Genomic DNA, 22,800 nt, shown 5'->3' with positions numbered 1-22,800 from the left:
TCCTATTTTGAAATAACATCCATCAATTCAAAGTAATTCATACATATTAAATAGTTTATAGTTTTTCATATATGAAATTAAACAGTACTTATATTTAGGAACCAGATGATAATTTTATATTTCATTCGGTTAATTTTATGTATATTTATAAATACTAATTTCATTTAAATCGTATCCACAAAATTTTACATAGTTATAAAAATTCATAAATTGAAATATTTAGATTCGAAAAATTCTAAACAATGGCGTTAAAAATCTTTTCTATTTTCATTTTTTTATACCTAAAATATTAGTGCATTTGGCAATTTAGTGCACACGAATTTACTATGCGTATTATATTTAAATTTCAATGATCATTTTAAGGGCATATTAATTCCAAAACTTAAATATCGTCGTAACTCCCGTGAACGTTTAATGTTAAAATTTTGTCAAATTCGGGAAGACAATAGTATTGGCCCCCGGCTTGTCTAGAATTATCTATAGCACGAAGATTCGATCAATGGAATATCTTATACCAGTCACTAAAGAAATCTCGCCCTATTACAATTTTATTTAAGTAGTCAGTAAAAACAGTCGTTGTACTTAGATTATGAATCAATAAAAAACACATCAAAAAGAATTATGGGAAATTGTTACTCGTTTATGTCAAAATTTTGCTATAATGTTGAGCCCGTTTTGAAAACACTATTATTACAACACCCTGTATCCACAAAGTCTTTCACTTTGTCGTTGTGAAGCAAAGTATTTCTATTGATTCTATTTCATGTCCTTTATTATGTTATTTTTTTATTGTGGAATAAATGAATGTAAGGATGTGCTGTAATTTCGATGTCAAATTTTATCGATCGAAATCCTTTTTGTATTAATAGTCTGTGTTGATTTTTTATAAGACTTTAATATCACATCAATATAAACATCGACATCTACCACAAAGCTGAACCTTACATTTAAGAAATTTGACTAAAAAATAGCGACTGTGTTTCAGAATCAACTTGTCAATAAAATTATGTTTATCAACGCCTCTACACACATAACTCATGTAAATTCAAAATGTATGTATTACCATTACGTATTCAACTTTATGAATATAAACATATTATTATTTAGACAAAAATATATTAAGTTTCCTAATAATACTACGTGTGCAGAGGCGTACCAGCTATAATCTAAATGAAGCCCCGCAGTGGACGACAAATAAGCAAACATTTCCTTACAGATGTAACAAAAACCGTAAGGAACACCGCGGGGCTCACAAATCGGAATGAAAGAGTAAAAAGAAAGCTTAACGTAAATACATCGCTTACATCAAAAACTTAAAAAATAAACACAGTACAAAATAAAGATACAAGTTATTGTCAATATTTCGAAACAGCCAGCGACCGAGATGGTATGACAATTTATGGTAGAATGTGGTAAGTTAATGTCGATAAAGATGAATTAATAAAATTGCAAATTCTGCCAATGAATGTTTCGAAACATCGACACAACATCAGGTAACGCGACGCACATCCTACTAAGCTTAAAACTAAGGTTGTGCTGGGCGTCGGTGGGAATATCTGCCGAACATCCCGCGTTTCAATAAATAATATGTCACGTGATGTGAAATGCGAGTTGACGAAGGGCACGCGGCGCATGCGACTTGCGAGCGGTTTGCGTTGCTACTCCGCACCGCGATGCCCCCCGCACGTCGACCGCTAAGATAACGATGGCACAACTTTCGGCGCACGGCCGCTTTGCGACCGCGCCACATAAAAAAAACAAAACCTCTCTGTACACAAAGCTTACAAAATCTTTTACATAATAAACAACGGCAAATATAAAATGTTTCCATATTGCAACAAAGTACCGCAACGATAGAGGCCAAAACATCAAAGATTTTAAACTTTTTCGACGATAAAAATCAATAAAAAAGGAATTAAAAATAACTTTAAAGCATTAGGTGCAATGAGTGTTGACTCGGCTACGGATCGTAGCGATATTCTTTGGCTTGCAACGCTCTGTGAACACATCCTCCCCAGGGGCGCGCTAAACAAACCGCGTTAACCTAAACGAACGAGCAATCAATCAATCAGTTTAAATAAATCACAACAAACGTAATCATGCTGAGAAAACAAACGGCGCACGCCGGTGTTTTAGGCTAAAAGAAACAAGTCGGGATCGCTTTTGGGTTCGGCTTAATGTCGTCGCGCCTGGGGAGTGGCAGGTTGGATAGCTAACTACGTGTGGCGCTTGGCGTGAAGCGCGAGATGATCGGAGCGGGAGAAACATCGCTCGCAGTGGCGGCAGCGGAAAGGTTTCGCGCCAGTGTGCTTGCGGTAATGTCTGGTCAGCTCGTCGGACCGGGCGAAGCGCCACTCGCAACCTTCCCACGAACACTTGTACGGCTTCTCACCTGGAACCAGATAAACGGAATATAAATTTAATTCTTATAAAGTGAAATAAAAGATTTTGTTTGCGAATAGTACGCTTTTTTTTTAGAGAAATAGAATTGTCAATACAAAACTGTTAATTCCAATGATTCAATATACTTTATGTTGAATCTGAACACCGCTCTGTTCGAATGTAGCGTGTTAACACGTGGTATCGTCTGGTTCATGCTCCCCTCTCGTATGTAATGACCGACTATCATATTTTTATTTCGTGGTATTTTTAACTCGGATGCCGCGCGGTGTTTTATTTCCCAGATAAAATGAGAGCGCAGTAGCTAACGTCATAAATGTGGTACCACCGTTCGGTGCAAAGTGACAACTGCCGCGAAAACATATTTCATGAATATATTTTCCGCACGCGAATAACGTTTTTTTAAAAAAAAAACAAATTGTCTACATTCCATCATAACTTTGCGTGTAAATATGAATATCATAGTCCACAGAATAACTGTGTCACGGAAAATAGTTCAAATGTTTCGGACTAAAATATCAATTAATATAATATTTTTGCTATATAATATCTTTAATTTAGTATTATATACTATTTATTTAGATAAAACAATATGAATTATTTCATTATTTTGAAAAATGCATGAAATATAAAGATATGGTCCAACAAACTTATCGCGCCCGTATACGGAAGTGTCACTAGAATAGAAAGCACGTAGGCAACCCTTGTCAATATCACAAAAGTGCCAAAATATCCTTGTATCCTGCTGTCTTATCATGTCTTCATGTTTTTATATCATGTCTTGTACGTAATTTTCTATGCCGTATTATTTTTTGGTTCGCAACTACAGATATTTATTACAGTAATTGTTGCAGTAAAATAAAATTGAATGATTTTGTTAATTGTAGAAGCGCAATGGGACAGGAAGCACAAACATAGCACGCGATGTATAGCAATTCATTTGATGTCGGATCAAAGAGAGTTCAGAGAACAAAATGGATTATTTTAAACTAACATTTGATGAACATATACCTCGCTAGCCTTGATATTTCAATGAAATATGTTTTAATATAATTTCCAAAAATTAAAATATCAATTGACCCTCGTATAAGTAGATTACAAATAAATATAACATCATAACTGATTATAAACTAAATTTAAAATTAATATTGTAAACATGTTGCGGGATGTTACACATTGAACTGCATTCCCGATAAGCAATTAAACAACATAAGGTTTATTATTTTACATATATGCAATTAATTAAAAACGTACGAATATTCAATTAATATGTATAGATGATGAATAAATAATCCATTATATACATTGAGAAGAAAATCATTTAGTTAAAATCTGTAGTAAATCATATAAACAAGTGTGGAAATTTTAGTATAAATAATAAAATCGATGACCATCGCTATTATAAATAATGGAAAATTCTGTTTATTGAGTATTCACGATGTTGACCTGTTTTAAAAGCTTTCATCTCTGTTGCATAGCGTGTTTGCTTACCAATGTTGTAGGATGAAATCTGTTAATGTAATTTTGACCTACTTTTCTCTAACAGATTACCTAAGGATAATTTAATATAAAAAAACAACGATGATGTCCTTATTATTTGTGAATATAGTTTTATTGATAGCTCATCCACCTTGCATATTGGTAACGTAGCAATGAAGCGAAATATATCAAGAGCGAAGATCAACCACTGAGATTCATACTATATCCAAAACCAGTGATAGTGTAGGTTTTTATTCACACTATTGCTTGTTTTATGGATTTAGGATGATTCTCCAATCACCACAAGTGAGAAGAGGATACTGAATAAGTGAAGCCAGCTCTACAACTACGGGCATGAGTTAACCTTTTCCATGCCACCACGATCATGTAAGATGTTTGCGAGTTGTAAGACGAGTGTTAGTACTCAATGTGTTAAACTCTTCTTTTATATGAATTAGAAAACTTACCCGTATGCGTCCTCTTATGCGCCTTTAGATGCGAACTTTTAGTATAGACTTTGTCGCAGGCGGGGAACTCGCAGCGATGGACGCGACGGCGCGGATCCGTTGCGGGCGCGGGGGTGGCGGCCTGGCGAGCTACAGGCGGCCGTCGGATCGGCGCAGGGCACACGGGCTCTTCTGAAACCCACAATGTTATGGTAAGAGTACACAAATTAGTAGACATGCAGACGTATTTGTAAAAGAAGGCGATAAATACTTGGCGGAGTTAAAGTATATTTTTCCTAATTGCATGAAGTATCGTGGAATTATTCAGAATTCCACTGCATGACGACGGAAGGAAGAAGAATTTGTCTAATAGTATATCTTATTAAAGATAAACGAAATATTTGAAGACTAATCTGAATACTTGTAGGAATTTAATTATTAGTAAGTTTATAATACATTTTGTAGCAAATATTCATCTCTCGTAGAAAACATCCCATTTTACACAACATGGAATGCAATATACTTCAGTATACTTTATTAAAGTATTTGAAAAGAATTCCTGTTTCAGTATTCAGGGAACGAAAGCGTCGTTTTATTTTAACGTCTATTGGTTTTAATATCGTAATAGTGTCAAATGTATTAGTATTATTTAAATGTATAATATCTACATTTTACTCCAGTAACCTAAAAAGTTTGACCTGGTGGCATTGTATAAACATTTTAAAATTTTATACGTACACATGATCCCACGTTAAAAGTGTTGTTTGTGAATACCGAAACGCAAACGAATATCTACAATTTTATAACGTTAAAATGTGTTACATTAGCGACTTAAATCTATGCTACTTTGAACTCACGAACATTGAGTGAATTGCAAATTAGTCTTAGTCTTGACTTAAATTAAAATATTTGTTAATGAATTGAAGAATAGCTAACACTATTGTTTTATAATAAACAGTAAACGTGAACTATTGCAAGAGATCTGTTTTCTTTACATTCCAGATATTTTTGTGTATTTTACTTGTAAAGTCTGGTTAGATTCTTTTGTGTTAGTATTTTCGGCCTTTCCTGTGACGTTTTTCGTATGTCGGTTAGTTTCTTTATCCATTACAATGTAACCTTTTGTGCCCTGAATGACCGAACCAATTTTGACAAGTGAACTGTTCGTTTGTATCCTATTCTATGTACCGACGAATTATAAACCAAAAGAAAATTACTCGTTGAATAAATAACATGTTCCAAACAAGTAAATTGCTTCCAAATTGTTCCTAATTTTGCTTCACAAAGGGCACCTTATTATTTATCATTACTATGTCTAGACTGAGTTCTATTGATTTGGTGATTTATTAAATTATTGACGGGCAATTCTTATTGGAATAATATATATAGAAATGTAATCATTTCTATTATCATCATCATCAGCTCATTATACGTCCCCACCGAGGGCCTCGGAGCCTACCCTAAGTTAAGGGTGATTTCTATTATGCCAACAAATATTTGAGAGAAACCTCTACTTAATATGGGTAAAAACTGTCCAGGTTATATTGATGTTATCTTTTTAACGGATTCACTTTCAAGACTGATAGTTCCTAATTCCTTATGTATTTGTAACATTTGTATGTATACATAAATCTTATATATAATCCGATTTTGAAGAATTTCTTTATGTATATTCAGTAGGTCTGAGAATCGACTGTTATCTATTTGTTAATCCCTCGCGGATGGAGTGGCGGACTGCAGATTGTATTTTTTATATATTTCTAGAGAGTTTTCAGAGCGGATTAACATTGTGTTATCATAACTTTGTCAGGACCCGCATAAGATATTTAATTGCGCGGACATCGTGACCCACCAACGACCTCGTTTGTTGGGTTGTGAGGGGAAAATGAACAGTATCCGATATTATTATTTATTCATATTATCAAATATATTATAGTTTAGGCATAACATACGAAATAGTTTTTCTAACGTTTATCTTTGCCTTTCCATCTTCACCCTCTCCATACTTGTCGTCTTGTATGTGTTGAAATTTGCGGTTAATCATCCTCGCTTATTACAAAGTATTTTCTCGTTTGAGATCAAAGTATCGACTATCTTCTGAGCCAGGAAAGCATTTTTTTGATATAATTTTTGTTATCAGTGTTTTTTGCGATATCAGAAAAATCTGAAACGTAGTCAATATAAGAGAACTGCAAAAGGTCGACCGTCTGTATGTAATATCGATTGTAACATGTTCACTGATACGACAGACGTCTCGCGTAAGCTTCGATGCAAGTGGAAAGTAGTGATGACATTTTACAAAGAGATAATAAACATTGTCACAAAGGCTACAGATGCCATGTCACATAAATATTTGCATCGGCATGCGTTTGTCACAACAAAAAGGGATATTACCGATAATAATGTGTGCACTTGGCGGAAGTCATGTCATACGGGACAATTGACTATTTAGTATAATAAACGGATATCTCGGAATCATTGAATGAACGTGTTGGAACTTCATAACACGAAATCCATATACATGAAATACTTTGTAAAGTTGTTGTATTACCAGATCCTTTATTCGGCACCGAGAATAAGCCTAATTAAACCATTCTATTGATACCATTTGAATATGAAATTCTCATGTCCCAATGTTAGTTACTATACTCCTCCGGAAAGGTACAACCAATTTTTACAAAATTTTATGTACATATTCAGTCGGTCTGAGTATTGGCTATAATCTATTTCTTATCCCGCGGGGACGGAGTCTCCGGCGATAGCTGATAGATAGTGATACCTAAAATACACTGACTAACGAAGAAATACTTTTAATTCTGTACGACATTATCTGATTATCAAAATCATCGGGTGGAAAATTAATAAGTTTTCTAACCTCTAGGTTCGTCGGAATCGCTCTGAGGTTCAGCCTTCACCACGGTGACGGTGAACACCCTCTGGGCGGGTGATGATTGCGGCGATGGGGGGGAGGCGGTCTCCGACCTCGCCCACGCCTCCTCCTGGGCCGGCTCCCGTCGCTTCCCCCGGGGCTCCTCTCGGAGGTACCGCTCCATTTCGTAGCATGTCTGAAAGTTATTTGAAAATTTCATGTTACTCTTAGATGACGCTAGCGTATTTAATATCCTATAAATTTCTCTCGCCAGCACTTAGGTGAATTTGCTCAAATTTGCTTTGCTAAACCGCAGTTTAAATGTAACTATTGTACAAAAAGTCCGGTCGCACCGGGACTACAACGAGTAACAAATAAGTAGGTACAATAGGTAGTTAGTTATTTCGCATATCTTTAAAAGATTCAATAATATTCTTCGATTTGGTCGAATTTTTAGCAATGCCGATAATATACTCATTCGCTGAAAAAATTAATAATTTTATTACCGCACTGCATAAGAATATTAAAAAAAATACACGATAAAAAAGCGCAGAATAAATTTAATTTAAAAGACAACAATCGCTTAAAATATTCGCGATGCTTTATATCAATTTAACTGAGAAAAATTATAATTATACAAACATATTAGAATATTAAAAAAAATCACAACCAAGACTTACGCAAAGCAAAGTAATAAACCATTCCTTCGTTATAATTATATGGAGTTATTATTTCATTAAACTCCTAATACCACTTCACACTTCTCATATAATATTCTTTACTAAATTTGAATCGTTAATTGAATACATTTTTAAACACCTTAGTTCACATAATTTTTTATTTATTGTTTTAAGACTTCAGAAAATATTCTTCTTGTATAATTTAAGTTCTTCATCTTAGTTCATATTATCTTACTATATATTTTTTTGTTATTTTAAAGTACATGTGAATTGGAATAGGATTTGTAAATTCTATTCGTAAAGGTATCTTCTGTAGTAACGTGTACTCTACCTTATTGCAAAGTCTGTTAACAAATGTAGATCCCGTATCTTTGCAAGTGAATAGAGTTATGCGACTATACGTGACATCGTGAGATTAAATTTTACTCTGCTATACAGAAATATGATATGCGATAATCCTTTTCACTAGTTTTATAAATACATTTTCTATGAAACATTACTGTCCAATTCGATTTACGTAACCATTTACTTAAAAAAGAAGAATAATCGATTATTGAACTATACTATTATACTAGTGTTTCTATAGATAATAAGTTGTTACATGAAATAGAACATAAAGCTCGACTTACTACACTCTCGTTTCTGTATAAGTTCAATGACCTGCTTCAAGGTTATAAGTTACACAAAGGTACAGGGCACGCCTCTCTAAACCTCAGTAACGGTACATGCTATAGTTAAAAAAGTTAGAGACGTTTATTATGTTAACTTAAATAGCCTTTATTACATCAACAGAAGGTCTATAATCGTATGTTTAGGGCATTTTATCAATAATTCGTATGAAGTTCCAAAGATGAAAGTTATTATTTATTACGCCTCTTGAGATTTCAAAGTTTGATTTGGTTGTCGGTATATTTTGTTGTAAGGATTCGTGAGGTTTGTTAAATCAAACATTTAGGCATACAAGGTTTTTTTAACTTTAAAAAATGAGATGTACGTATGTTAATATTACTAGAATTGGTTCATATTACTAGATATTACTAGATTCCGAATTAAGAAGTACATATGTAGTAGAAATAGCAGAGTAACTAAGAAATGTTTTTGTCACGTCTTAACAAAAACTTTTAACGTAAATTGCGATCGTTTTTGCTGATTTTCTCCATATTAATAAAAAGTTGGGTTCAATAATTAAATTTAAACCTTTACAACTTATTTGTGTTTAATAAAAATTGTTAACATAGTGTTTTCACACGTTAGCCAATTAAGGATATTTTTAAATCAAACGAACCGTGCAGATTAATACACCAACTGCGGTAAGCAAAACCCGAAAGCTGAATATTTGAAAAATGCAGCGAACGTTTTGGGCGAATGACGTTTTTCGATTGGAGCGCCATTCAAAAATAGCGTAACTATTTTTCAAATATGTCGTTTAACAGAATAAGTATTTAGGATGGCAAATTTTAAAAAAATCACAGTGAAATCTCGCGTTCGTTTGAAAAAAAAAATTACCCGCATTATAAAATTTTTTGGAAGTTAAGTCTTGCATTATTGTGTTCGATCGTTAGTTTTGGATGTTTTATTTTTATTTAACTAACTTCACCTTAATTCCAAGAATACGTATAAATAGTTGCTTGGTCAGATCTTTCCGACCTAGATCAGTATCTTGGTACCATAGTTTCGCATAGTTCATCTCGTCATACATGGTCACCCTACATAGTTGACGTTTCCGTCGTGCATGGCTCACTTTCACAACTGCCTTTCGCAAGTTTTCTCGTATTTTTCCACGCTCAACAGAAAAACTCATTGTTATTGTACATATATGTTGATTAATTCATACGACAGGTACTTGCGCATCAAACATCACTCTTGTTAGATGCTGCATAAGTCTTGCAGGTAAATATTATCATAGTGCTATAATATGATTACATTTACCTTTGTAATGAAAGCATTATACCACAAGGTGACGTCTTACGTTCTTGTCCTACTAAAATATTTTACACCTTGTATCAAATATTAAAGTCACGATATCTAGCACAGAATAAGATTTTACTGGAATAAGTATATTATTTTGATAAAATATACCTTTTATTAAATATTTTTCTCTAACAGCGTAAAATTTTTAAACAGAATAATTTAATCTTACTAATATTATAAATGCAAATGTATGGATGGATGGATGTTTCTTAGAAGGTATCTCCAGAACAACAGAGCAGTATGGATCTCTCTAATGTTTTTGTATAGAATGTAGTCTGGAATAACACATAGGCTATCAATTAAGTTTTTTTTTAATTTTGCGGGGAGCTAGTCTAAAATAAATTTCACGGGGACACTCGGATAGTATTTTTGTTGACGCCTACACATTGTCTCTGTGATTATAAAAAGTATTTCGTCAGTGAAAATGAACGGTTATATTCCAATTATTATTTATTTTATACATAAATTATTTGTGTACCTAGTTAGAAGTACCGTGTTTCATAAACAACTTATCTAATGTGAAAATTGTAATTTCATATTTTCCATTGCAGCTGCCATGAATATAAATTCAGTTTGACGGACGTTAATTTATGTAAACATGAGCGATATTCTAATAGACGTAAACAAAGGGCAATGATAGAATTTTAATGCGTTATCTCTTCAGACGATGATATGAACCGTGTTATACTCTTTTCAGTAACGTTTTTTTTAAAGAATATTGATTAATTTTAAGCACAATTCCTATAGATGTTTTCACGATTAAGTTTTTTCACAAATTTGAATTTCAGTTGAACAAGGGATTAATTAATCTTATTAAAAATAATCAGTTCGTAAACATTTTTAATTGCTTGCTTTTTCACAGTATTGAAGCTTTGAAACATTTAATGTTTTCGCAGAATTTCTTCATTATGATAAATACACAATTAATCCTCAATAACAAAAGGAACATAGTATGAAAGCATTTTCGTCGTTGTGCAAATATTCAGCAAATTTTTCAAAAACCCACGATAGTTTTTCTGTTTCTGTTGTCGTTATTCGAATCAAATAATTATAACATAGTGTTATTTGCATTGTCATCATCCTATATATTATTAATTGTTAAAGACGACAAACATTCAATAAGACTATTGGACAATTTACTTTTTTGTATAAATGCGTCATAAACTGTGTTGACAACCCTAAACACTGTAGGATGGACGCTCTTCCCGGTCGGTAATTACATTGGCAATTCCGCGCTTCACACCGGAACACGGTTAACTTGTTAATGGCAAGTGCTATCAAGGGCTTACCGTTGGTTTCTGAAGCTAAAATCTCATTGTAAACCATATTATCAACCCTGTCACTATCTTTGACAAAACTGAGTTAACAATATGTTTTAAACTTCCTAACTTTAAAATTGCTTGTATGGAAATTCGTTAATTCCTAATTGAAAGGCGAATTTTGAGGGAAAACAAAACCGTAATGACTAGGGTTTAAACATCCCAAACATCTGCACAGAAACATACTTATCTCATTTTTATTCAAAAAGATGAGCGGGATAGCAACATGTTTCTGCACACGAGTTTCAGCAATTAAAACTCAAGGTTACGTAAAAAAAATCACTCAAATTAACCTACTGTATAAATAAATTAAAAGTGAGTTTAGATAAATTGAAATTATCTAATATTATTTTTTGTCTGGATCAGTATTATTTTTTTATAAGAAACCATGAGTGATTGAAAGTTTTATTGATACGTATAAAATAAAAACCTTATATATTTCTTACATTAATATGTAGTCTCGGCTATTGTTAGTCTAAAGCTAACATTGAAATTGCAATCGCAATCTACCATTGATAGCAGTGCGGCTCCATTTCAACTGCAAACAATATCATGCAAACTTTACCATGGCTCGAGATACGTCTGATAATATTTGTTGGGAAGATACGTAACTTCATCTCCATGTTATGAATCAAACAACGGTTGTCATTTAAATGTATTAATTACCATTAAGCGAAAGGCCTATTTAATTTAGTCGGTTTTATTAAAGAAACGTGGTACCCCGAGATAATACAGCAGTGATCTCATCGTCTGTCAACCACGACGTTTTTAGTGCTAAAACGATTTTTAGCGAAAAGAGGCCGCGCCATTGAGGGCACTTAGAAACCGTTTGTACTACAAATTGTTAGCAACACTGAACGCTAAGCGGTCGATAATTTAACTTCTGCTTGCGTAAACTAAACTAGTATTACAAAAATACGTAAACCGCAACTAGGGCGACTAAGATTTACATGTTCCAACATTCTTTAAATATTTCCTTACGTACTTTATGTTTAAATTGATCGAGATTCCTTGTCCTGTAAATATCAAATTACCGGTTTTTAGGAATTCAAACATTAGACTTTACAATAACATTGTTAAAGATACGCCACTAGCAATCCAAGGGCAAAAGAAGATTAAGGTCGAAATTGTTTTTACAGGATTTTTGAAAGTTGTCTTGTTGTACCTGTTTTACTGTTGCAATTACTGCTAACCTACTTAATATTTTTCTTTATTTTGAATACGATGTATTTACAGGTGTAATAAATGCGAAATGTCACTGTCCCACACTATAAATGTCACGTGATGACAAATGACAGTGTAGTAACCAATTGACTCGGTCAGGTGTCCAAACATATCGACCCTTTAAGGTAAACAGTCGGCCATAGTATTGTTTAAATTAATGAAAACAATATAATGAGAGTTGATTATCTTTTAATAGAAGCCATGTTAGTAATCTTGTTTCACTGACCTCATGTTTTTGTTGCGTTTGGCAGTGAAAACCCACGGTGTTATGGTACTTCTAAAATTATAATGCACTCGAAGTAATCAAAATGATCATAAAAGAGGAAACTCTTAATTCGCATCAAATTAGTTAGGTTTTTTAACCGTTTAATATTTAACTTTACATATTGTTACCTGTTAAAGGACGTCATAATGACAAACTACAACGTGTGAACTTGTCTGACAGCTGCTCGTGTAGACAAAAGGAAATTAATTTTAAATATTTTCAATACTCTGTAATGGGGTACAAAAGTTTTCAACGTCTGTTTCAATTATAAAGCAATCACTCACTAACTGACGGTTCACAATGATTCATCATAACTTAAGGATGTCCTCGTCCTTTTTTATGAAATAACTTTTAATATTTACTTTCCCCATACATTTTTGTATCACGAAAAAAATCACAAGTTCAAACAATAAATTATCTCTATCTATATCTATAAAAGTCAATTGTTGTTCGTTAGTTTCGCCGAAACTCAAGAATGGCTGAACGGATTTGTCTTATCTTGGTCTTGAAATGTTTAAAAGGTGACAAAATTTCGAATAATTGCCGAATTATAACAATTAAGTTTTTTTTCATTCCACGCGGATAGAGCCGCGGGAGACAGCTAGTTTTGCATAAAAATGGTGCAAATACAATATTAGTAAAATTGAAAATTATCTCGTGGGCTTAAGAAAATCATAGTTTAATCAAATGAACGGTATAAGAACGCATAGAGCGCAAACATAAACGTTGCGTTTTTATTTATAGAGTTTGCATTGAATATGCGTCACCTCCGGTCAGGAAACAAGCTTTCAATAGGTATTAATGCAATTAGTAACATTTCTGCGAACTGTAGCAGTACGAATTAAGGACGTTAAACAAACTATCCAATCCATTTTGCTCTGTGCAGTGAGTCTTTCCTACTATGACTCCGTTATTCAATCAGTTTTGAATCTACACCGTTGGATCCGGGAATAAATCCCCTTTCGAACAGATAGTTAGATTTACGAAAATGGTAACTTGATATCCGGTGAACGTAAGTTTTGATTAGAATAGGATTGAAATAGGGTTACTATTGGTTACTATTCACAGCCAGCTTTTATCTTTATCTTCGTATTATTTCATTTATAAGCAAAAAATGTAATAATAATCCATAAAAAATACACATCCACCATATATTTAAATTGCAATGCGCATAATTAAACTTTTGCATAAATTTAACACACTTAAAGCAAGAATGTTTGTATGACTTTGATTCCCGTAAATGTATGTAATATAATAAACAGTAATAACATAAATAAGCAGATTCAATCTATATTAATAAAATGCATATAATTTCGAAATCCACTCGTTTTTTACTCAACAAATAAATATCAATTTGTTAGTGTTTAAATGAATAGTTTATCGGCGACACAGTCGGTTTTACGAAGCCTTACATCAGATGGGAATAATTGAAATCGCTTGCAGCGTAATTGGTCATGTTTGTTGTTTTTCGCGTGAGTTTGTAAAACACGTATAGGATACGTTTGAAAAACACGATCAATAGGTGTTTTATGTTAAATGTGAATGAGACACAATGGTAAATGAAGTGAGAAAATTGAGCACTTTATCTTGTTAATTTTTATCATTCTCAAAATGCATAAAGATAAAGAAAAAGTTTTATTTTTATTGCGATCCAAAAAATTATCTCACGACTTACGATGAAACGTAAATAAAGCGGCTTTGCGTCGAAACTCTAAACCATTAGTGGACGACAGTACTTTTACTATAAAATAAAGGTACTCACACAAGTCAACAATATACGTAAGAAACACTATACAGAATTTAATTGACAGAACAATGGTTGTCTGAGACGTTCGGTTGAGCTTCGATTAAAAGGTACCGTTAATACTACATGAGCAAGATAAAATGGTTTCAAATAAAATGCGTTGCGTCATACGGACGAGCCAACTTTGTATTATTATGGTATTTCTGTCCGTGAGTCATCAATGAAGCTTGCTCATGTGCTCTTAGGGTTCAGATACACGAATCACCAAAAATATAAGAATAATAAAATAGTAAAACTCGGCGTTGATTAGGAATACCAGATTCGTAACCGATGTAATTTTTTTAATTTAATTTATTCATTCTTTTTTAGTTTATAATGAATTAAAACGTTTTGAATGTCACAAATTCAATTGTACGGTACTTCAACATTTCTTTGACAAATCTTTTAATATATATCCATCATGCACGGTTTGAGTGAGCACAGCGGACGTGGTTGCAAATCAGTATGCAAATCATAGCATTAAATATATGCAACGCTCGTATTCCCTTTGTGGCAGCCCTGGCGGGCAAACGACCGTCGTCGGGTCTCAGGCAGTCGTCGCGGCACACGATTATATGTCCCATTCACATGTTATAGCCCGCATACACCCGCCGCCGCGCCCGCCGTCCCAATCCCCGCTCTAGCTACAATAAAACCAACTATTCTTCCATAAAGAATTGCTTCCTACTAGCTATTCCAACAATTATAAGTGACAGCCCTGTATCATAAAATTACTACTCATACGTTGTGCTTTTTTTTATAAAAGTAACAATCGCATTTCACTAATTTGGTCGTAAAGATACTTATCAATGTCTGAGAAAGAGACAAGATTTACGATCTTTTAGAGAAACATTTTTGGATAAATCTTGATAAAGATGCTAGCTTTATCACTAAATATTTTTTACAAGAATTTGGTGCTGGTTAAAAATAGTCGATAATTAATTAGTTGTACTATTTATATCCATATTTTATATTTGAAGAAACCAGAAACAGGTAAAAACTGTGATGTGTTTCACACTCGTCATGTTTAAGGTACGTGAACGATGTTAGCCAGAAAAGGTGACGAAAACGCACGTTTGTATGTCAACGCCTTTACAACGTCGACCTATCGTCACCCACTTACACGGCCCAGACAAGGCCGACAATGCATTTCGTGAGATAAAAATCACACAAGGTTTACACAGAATCTGTGGAATATACATAAAGTTTCTTTTCTTATTACTTTTATACGATCTCGACGACGACGACAAATCGAAAATCTTATTTAAATAAATAAGTAATAATAGTTATACAATTAATGCGGTAAGACTAAAGTTTCGATCCTAACCAAAAGATGAGGTTAATTATGCTGGCCTAGCGAGAATTGGTTTTCACTAGATTATAAGTCCCTAGCCTAGATTATAAGTCCAGTGTTCGACTAACTGCAGCCCCGCTCTAACCGTGAATAATTAACTGCAATTAGCTAAAAGAAAATAGATTATTTTGTGCTATAAAATGTTATAATAAGAGTAGAAGATCAGTTATTGATTGCGGTACACTCACATCCGATAACAAGGCACCGTGCCAAGAAGTTTACCCGGAATTACTTGAAAAAATGCTTTACTACTAGATATTGCGCTAAAAAATACACATCTGTTATTTAAAGATATTCAAATAATACTGATATTATATCGGAAATTACGAGCACAATTCTTTAAATATTTGAAGTATATTCCCTATCTGCCATTATTATAAAGTCTATGGTTAAGAACGTTTTTTTATTTCTGCTGTATAAAATGAATAGATCTATGTTATAACCTCCGGGCCGCGTTTACAAACGCGAAACTTTAATATCAATATGCAAAAAGTACATATTGACAATTTACTTACGATAAAAACGATTTTTAACTTCGTCGACCATTTTGTTCTAAAAACTTATACAATGGTGCAATCGAATTGTTTTATTAAAACTATTTTGTATCGTCTTCGTCTGATACTTATTTAAAACGACTTTTAGTGTTCATTAAAAAACTTGCCTATCCGGGTAACAAACTTAATTGACACCGCAATAGGATTAGTTAAGATCAGAGTGGCCGCTCATTTTGTTTTATTTCTTTAAAATTCTCTAGCAATTGTACTCACCCACACCCTTATTTAATTGTTACGTAAACAAGTTAACTCCGCTACATGACTCTGAGTGTGGCACTAAGTGTTTAATTACATTGCACTGAAATTAAAAAAAATAAAATCATAAAGTTGTAACCAACGGATTGGATATTTTAAACGGTCCAATGCTTACGGTCTGTGTTAATCTTACGTCAGAAAAAGTAACTTGACAATATTTTGCGAAATAACTTAATTTAAAATTAAATTTAATAAAAGAATCAAAGAAAAGCAAAACAAAATTAGTAGCCTGTGTTCTTCCAGACTACGTCCTACATGTATGGCAAATTAAATCGAGATCCGTTCAGCCGCTCCTGAGACACCTTCAAACAAACATCCATCCATCCATATAAACATGCACATTTATAATATTAGTAAGATTTAAAAGGTAAACCTATTGTAGAAACATCGAATAGGTGTAAAATCTGGTATGGGAAAAGACGATAAAATCCGTCTACGTTATTTTTTCTTATTCGCCTCGTGTAGCAATCTACAATTGACCGCTTTCGACTAAGCCATGAGAAATGTTAACTTGAAATTTTATGCAGTTCCGCAAAACAAGCTGAAACTTTCCCCGCTTAGTTTTTATTTGACCAGTTGAGAGCGTTTCTTTTTGCTCCTCTTTGAAGTCCAATACAAACTTGATAAAGACTGCAATTTGCTTAAAGTAAATGAAACACCATTCAATTAAAGTGAAATCTTTTGCAGTTGTTGAGAATTTTTCAGTCGGATTAAATTTTTTGTTACTTTGTGCATATGCATTTCGTATAAAAAGGTGGAAAACTTTCCTCGTTATTCCATGAGCGGTGTACATGTTTCATTTTATCGGCTAACAATATTTTGTTTTGATGAAACTTTTAAAAATAAATAATGGGCAATAAGATCATCGCAGCTTTATATTATTGGCATTGACAATCTTTGTTGAACGAGTGGGCCAACTATCGTTAGCAAATGCCGCATCCGTGCAAAAGCCCACGCATACGCGTTCGCGGCATAGCTGAATTTTCCGCCAATTGCGCGGACGCTAAAAATAATATTATAGAGTCTCGCACAACTCGCATTAAGGTTATTGTACAATTGCGAATCAAAGGTGATTACATGCGCTCTACAACCACATGCTCTGTGAATACTATTGATGAGTATAGTACAGAATATTTTAGAGAAATCGAGTAATTTTTACGAGGCTTCATAGGGCTAGTTGTATTATAGAAATTTATATTGAAGCCACAATTTAGGAACTAGTTTAATGTATAATCGGCAAAATTAGAATTAAGAAGGCGCGAAGGCGCGAAGTGTCTGTATGTCGAGATAAAAATCACATTTCGTACATGTGACGTATTTGCATTGCTGATTACGAAAAACTAATTATTAACATGTATATCTGTCCTTAAGAACGCGTTTGTCCCGGGTTATCTCCGGAACGGGTGGTCCGATTTTGACGGGGGTTTGATAGGACGGTAGCTGATTCACGCATGGATATTTTTGTTCAAATTCTGCGCTAACGTAGTTACGGGTCACCGCTAGAGGGTTCTCAACACGGTAATTGTAACACTCTTTATAAGAAATAAAAATACGATGAGTGCCGATAAAAATCTAGGTAATGAGAAAATTTCATTTAAGAAAATGTTTTGATAACAGCACTAATGGATACGTGCTCATGAATTAATTAAGTACCAAGTCCATCCATCGTAATGCATTTTCAACAATGTATTTTAATAAAAAGGATGGCGATTCATTTAATTGTGGACGTAGCAAACAATTATGCAATCAAGGCGTACTTTCTATCCGGGGAATTCTATTTGGCGCGAACGATGCTTTGTGGAGTGATAGCGGCTAATCCCATCGGAACTGTGGACCTAGATTCGATACCGCAATGTTTAAACTCGTCGCCGATTGAATGAGCGCAAACAGAGGCGAAACTCGGCTACTATCAGGTTCGGAATTAACGACATCCAAAAAGAGTTGAACGTATAAAAACGTTTTAACAATTTATACAAACTACTGAATACTTTGTAGAGTTGAATAACTTTTTAATTAAATTTATTGAAGTATGTGTGAAGTCAACCAACCCGCACTTGGTCAGCGTGGTTGACTATGGCCTAGTCACCCGTAACATAGGGTAGGCTCCGAGCCCTTCAGTTGGGAAGAATAGTGAGCTGATGATGAATGATGTAGCGAATTTCTTTTAATTATCAACGAATCTAAGACATAAACGTCATTCTTGTTACTTGTATTTGGTATCTATCTCAATCTGGAAATAAGACACGATATTTTTTGTATTATAAAACTAAAAAAGTTTATTTTTGTCATGTTTGTATTACATATTATTTGAATTATAAATCCTCCATATTGGGATAGAGGCTCAATCATATTGGATATGAAGTAATCCAAGTTAGCATATTGGTAAACGATGACCTATTTCTATTATATAGGTTAACGAAGGTAACATTGAGTCGACCATATTTAACCTCGATAAATTTGATTAACCTGAAAAATATCACTATTCAAATCAGATTGGTGTCCAAATGCTCGAATATTTTCTATTTCTAATGAAAGCTCTGAAAAGTAAAACCTACGACACATAACCAAAAATATTGAAGTGCAATTTCAACATTTATTATATTAACATAACTATACGTAAATGTTCCATAAGTAACAAAAATATTGATATACATTCTTAAATCATAGAAAATATACTTGGTGTATTTGAAACCAATTTGAGTTAAAAATGTTTACTTTGCTTTAACCATTATAAATATGTTATGTTTCCTTGGAATAGTCTTTCGTAATAGCCCGTTTTCTTCGCTCGTCAGAGTATGCAATACTGAGGCAAAGAGGCTGCCGTGAGTGCGCTCAATTTGTGTCATATTTGCCGGAATTGATCGAAGTCTTCGTCGCTTCTGCTTCAATACGTTAACAAATAAATTATATTTTATAGTCACTTTGAAATACAAATATGTTTAATTGCTATTAAAATGTAGAGTATTTAATTTGTAATTTGTATCAATTTCAAATTAGTTATGAGTAGAAACTGACTTAAATGAACTTAGTTTTCCATATATTTAAGCAAGTAGATAAAAACCCATGGATATTAATAGTTCGCTGTTTTAGCGAATAAAGGTGTCCGCTTTTCGTTTTGCATCCTATATAAAGAACTAATTAACAGATGACAATAAAAGAAAGTTTTTTTTTAATTTAGACTGATAAATAGGGCTTTCCTTTGAATGCTATAATAATAAAGCGTAAAACTACGCTGATCTAACAAGTCCAAAAATTTTAAATAACAATTTGTTTTACCCGTTAATGTTACTCGGTCTAGTTCACACAAGTAATACATTTTGATTACGATCGCACAAGTTTGCTACAACAAAGGAAGTAGTATAAATAAAAGGGTGCCTCTGCACTGCATGTAAGTGTTACTTCCTGTTTTTCATTTTTAATATTATAATGTACTCTCGTAATGGGTTATTGTTAAAATTTGAAATAATATTTTCCATTTTAAATGCGTTAGACTACTCGTAATTAAAAGTATAGGCACCTGTTCCTAATTATTTACTTACCAACATTTTATAATAATAAATTATACCGTAGGGTCGATTCGTTCATCTTTTGCTCGACGTCATCGTATACTTATTAATATATATTCAGAACTAAACAGCATAGTATACAGAAGTTAACAAATTTAGCATAAAATTATTAAATCTATTATAACATTTTCAGTTCGCTGTGTGCTTAGTATTAAATTTAAGGCAGGATCTAACGGACAGGCTTTCGCTTAATACGTTTAAGGCGAGGTCTGACGTGGTATAATCAAATTGTGAGCTGTGCGACGTTCAAAATGATCAATGCCCTGCAAGCGACACACTGTGACCAAACGACCTTTCATTCCCCACCCCTCAAATGACTGAGAGGAAGCCATTAAATCAAGTTACGTGAATTACGTACATCAACTCCTTTACATAAATTCCCTTAACTAATCTGTCCTTCCTGACGTTGATCTAATTGGAAATGCGTTATCCACAATACTCGACATACATATACTCTACTCAATATCTAGTGTTATAAAGTCTGTTATTCGATTGATGGAATAGTATTATTCACGATATGACCACACTTATTAAATTAGGCTGCAAACACTTTTTAAACGAGATGAAACGACAAAACTAAAAACTTTTAAGGGATCAAGTAAGACATTTTGATTCTTTTCATTGTATAGGTCAAATTATTGATCGCAGATATCATGATTGTACGAGTTTTTATTTTAATAAAACGGTAAAGATATATATGAACATAAACAAAATACAATTAGAATGAATATAGTACAATATAATATCTTTTTAATCGTTTATAACATCACTATTTTCTGTTATAACTCCATTGGTGTCAAAGATGAATAAGCATCCATTAACGGACGCCACCAACGCATTGATATCAAATTTATAAAATAATAATCGCATTGTTTAAACGAGTCACGATAGTCGAGTGAACGTTTGCGACACTGATTTTTATATTAGCCATTGAACCTGATTTTGTGCGAGTATTGAACATAAATAGCAATCATTTTTCGTCGTAATATCGTCGTGTGTCTTGCATTTGTACATTTTCTGCTATTTTTTTATATGATACTATTACATTATATTACTTAGGTAGGTAGGTAAGACAAAAAAAATCCAAGAATATCTTCAACAAATTGTAAGAAAAGTTACGAAAGTTAATGTAACTTTTAAACAAAAAGAGTAGGATTATTTTTAGCATTTTTCCCCGTATAGTTATCGATCTGGCTATACACCATTACCGTTTCATCGTTGCATTTTGGGACACGCTGTATATTATTTTGAAATACCTAATTAATCAAAAATGGTTGTATATCAATTATTGGATCCAACTGTTACATTGCTAAGATTCGTTTACTGTTTGTTGTAATAATAGTTTAGTTTTAGTTTTACAAAGTTCAAAGAAAATATTGTCAGAGGATTTAAGTGTAAAGGTCCGCCGAGCACAGTTAGTTATCGCAAATAAATTTAAACTTTACTCGTCTTTTCTTATCAAGATCAAGCGTAAAAGGACCTGAAAAGTAAAATTAAAAACCTTGTTTCAATCGTATAAAGCTTAATTTTATTTGTGATAAAAATCTGCCCCGCTCTGTGTGAATGGACGCAGATTACTAAAGTAAGATACTGTACAACGTACAACTTATCCTGTTTTCGACGACTGTATCTTTTTCATTAATGAAATGTTTACAATGTTGCTTTGACTTTTCAAATTTATCATCAACAATGTAAGAACAAGAATCATTTTGTTGTGCTATGCTGTAATTAGCTAGAGCAGTGAAACTCTTAATAATTTCTGATAGGCACTATTAGACAAGGAATGCTCTGTGTACGATGTTTACGCTTTTCATTTGGTGCATGGTGAGTCATGGTTACTTTACTCACCGACCTCTCGTATACAAGGATACATACACACACAATGACACTCTTGTATTGTGGTTGCATGATAATTGCTCTGGCTATTTTACCGTAATAGTCGTATGAATGGAATGCTGTATAGCGTGGCGCTAGAATACATTCTGTTTATAATTTAACACTTGTCTTGCAATAGGCATAAAAATAATGCAGTGCTTTGATTTGATAGTTATGTATCTATTTTTTTTTACTGGTAGCTGATGTCGTTTGTGGGAACACTTTTATGACCATTATTGTCATTTCGTTTAGATGAAACTACGTCTCAAGTGTGGTTAAGTTACATTCGATTTGTATTGTTCCCGGGAGTCGAAAATATTGGTACAATATTTTATTATTTAGACTCTTAACAACATGAATTTATTTTGCTTAAATATCTATCGAAACATTAGGAAACGTAAGTTTTCGACTTTTGTCATTTTTTTCCGGAAATGATTCGAAGCGTTAACAGACTCCCTCTGTGCAGATATTAAGCAATTTTTGGCTCTTTTCCAATAGAGATATACTACTCAAATAAAAGACATTTCGTAGAAAATTGCATTCAGATCATGCGACAATACGATCTTTAAAAATGCAATCCAAAAAAAAAAACAATGGAAAATTGATGAATAACAGATGTTTTGAAAAAAATTATATTTTACATTCCCTTAAATAGAAAACTAGCTAGATACACAAGAAATTTTCGCAGTGAAAGAAGTAAGCGAAGTATTAAACATAGGATAGAAAGCACTCAAGCAAAATGACTTTAAGCGCAAAGCTT

The 22,800-nt window shown here is 33.1% G+C and overlaps 1 protein-coding gene across 2 annotated transcripts in view; it reads right to left on the bottom strand.

Moving 5' to 3' along the window:
- Positions 1 to 240: 240 nt before the first annotated feature.
- LOC106126322 (Krueppel-like factor 7) overlaps positions 241 to 22,800 on the bottom strand; it is a 61,899-nt gene continuing 39,339 nt past the window's right edge. The window contains exons 2-4 of one of the 2 annotated variants that reach the window (XM_013323922.1): positions 7,201 to 7,390; positions 4,347 to 4,517; positions 241 to 2,392 (exon numbers count right to left, since the gene is read on the bottom strand). In XM_013323922.1, the coding sequence (XP_013179376.1) occupies positions 2,217 to 2,392; positions 4,347 to 4,517; positions 7,201 to 7,390 (537 nt within the window). In that variant the 3' untranslated portion in view covers positions 241 to 2,216. The remainder of the gene's footprint in view (positions 2,393 to 4,346; positions 4,518 to 7,200; positions 7,391 to 22,800) is intronic. The other variant, XM_013323923.1, reaches the window with a different exon arrangement.

This window comes from Papilio xuthus, unplaced genomic scaffold (assembly GCF_000836235.2).
Source record: "Papilio xuthus unplaced genomic scaffold, Pxut_1.1 DF825017.1, whole genome shotgun sequence".
NCBI classification, from domain to species: Eukaryota; Metazoa; Arthropoda; class Insecta; order Lepidoptera; family Papilionidae; genus Papilio; species Papilio xuthus.
This window is presented reverse-complemented; position numbering and strand designations above follow the sequence as displayed.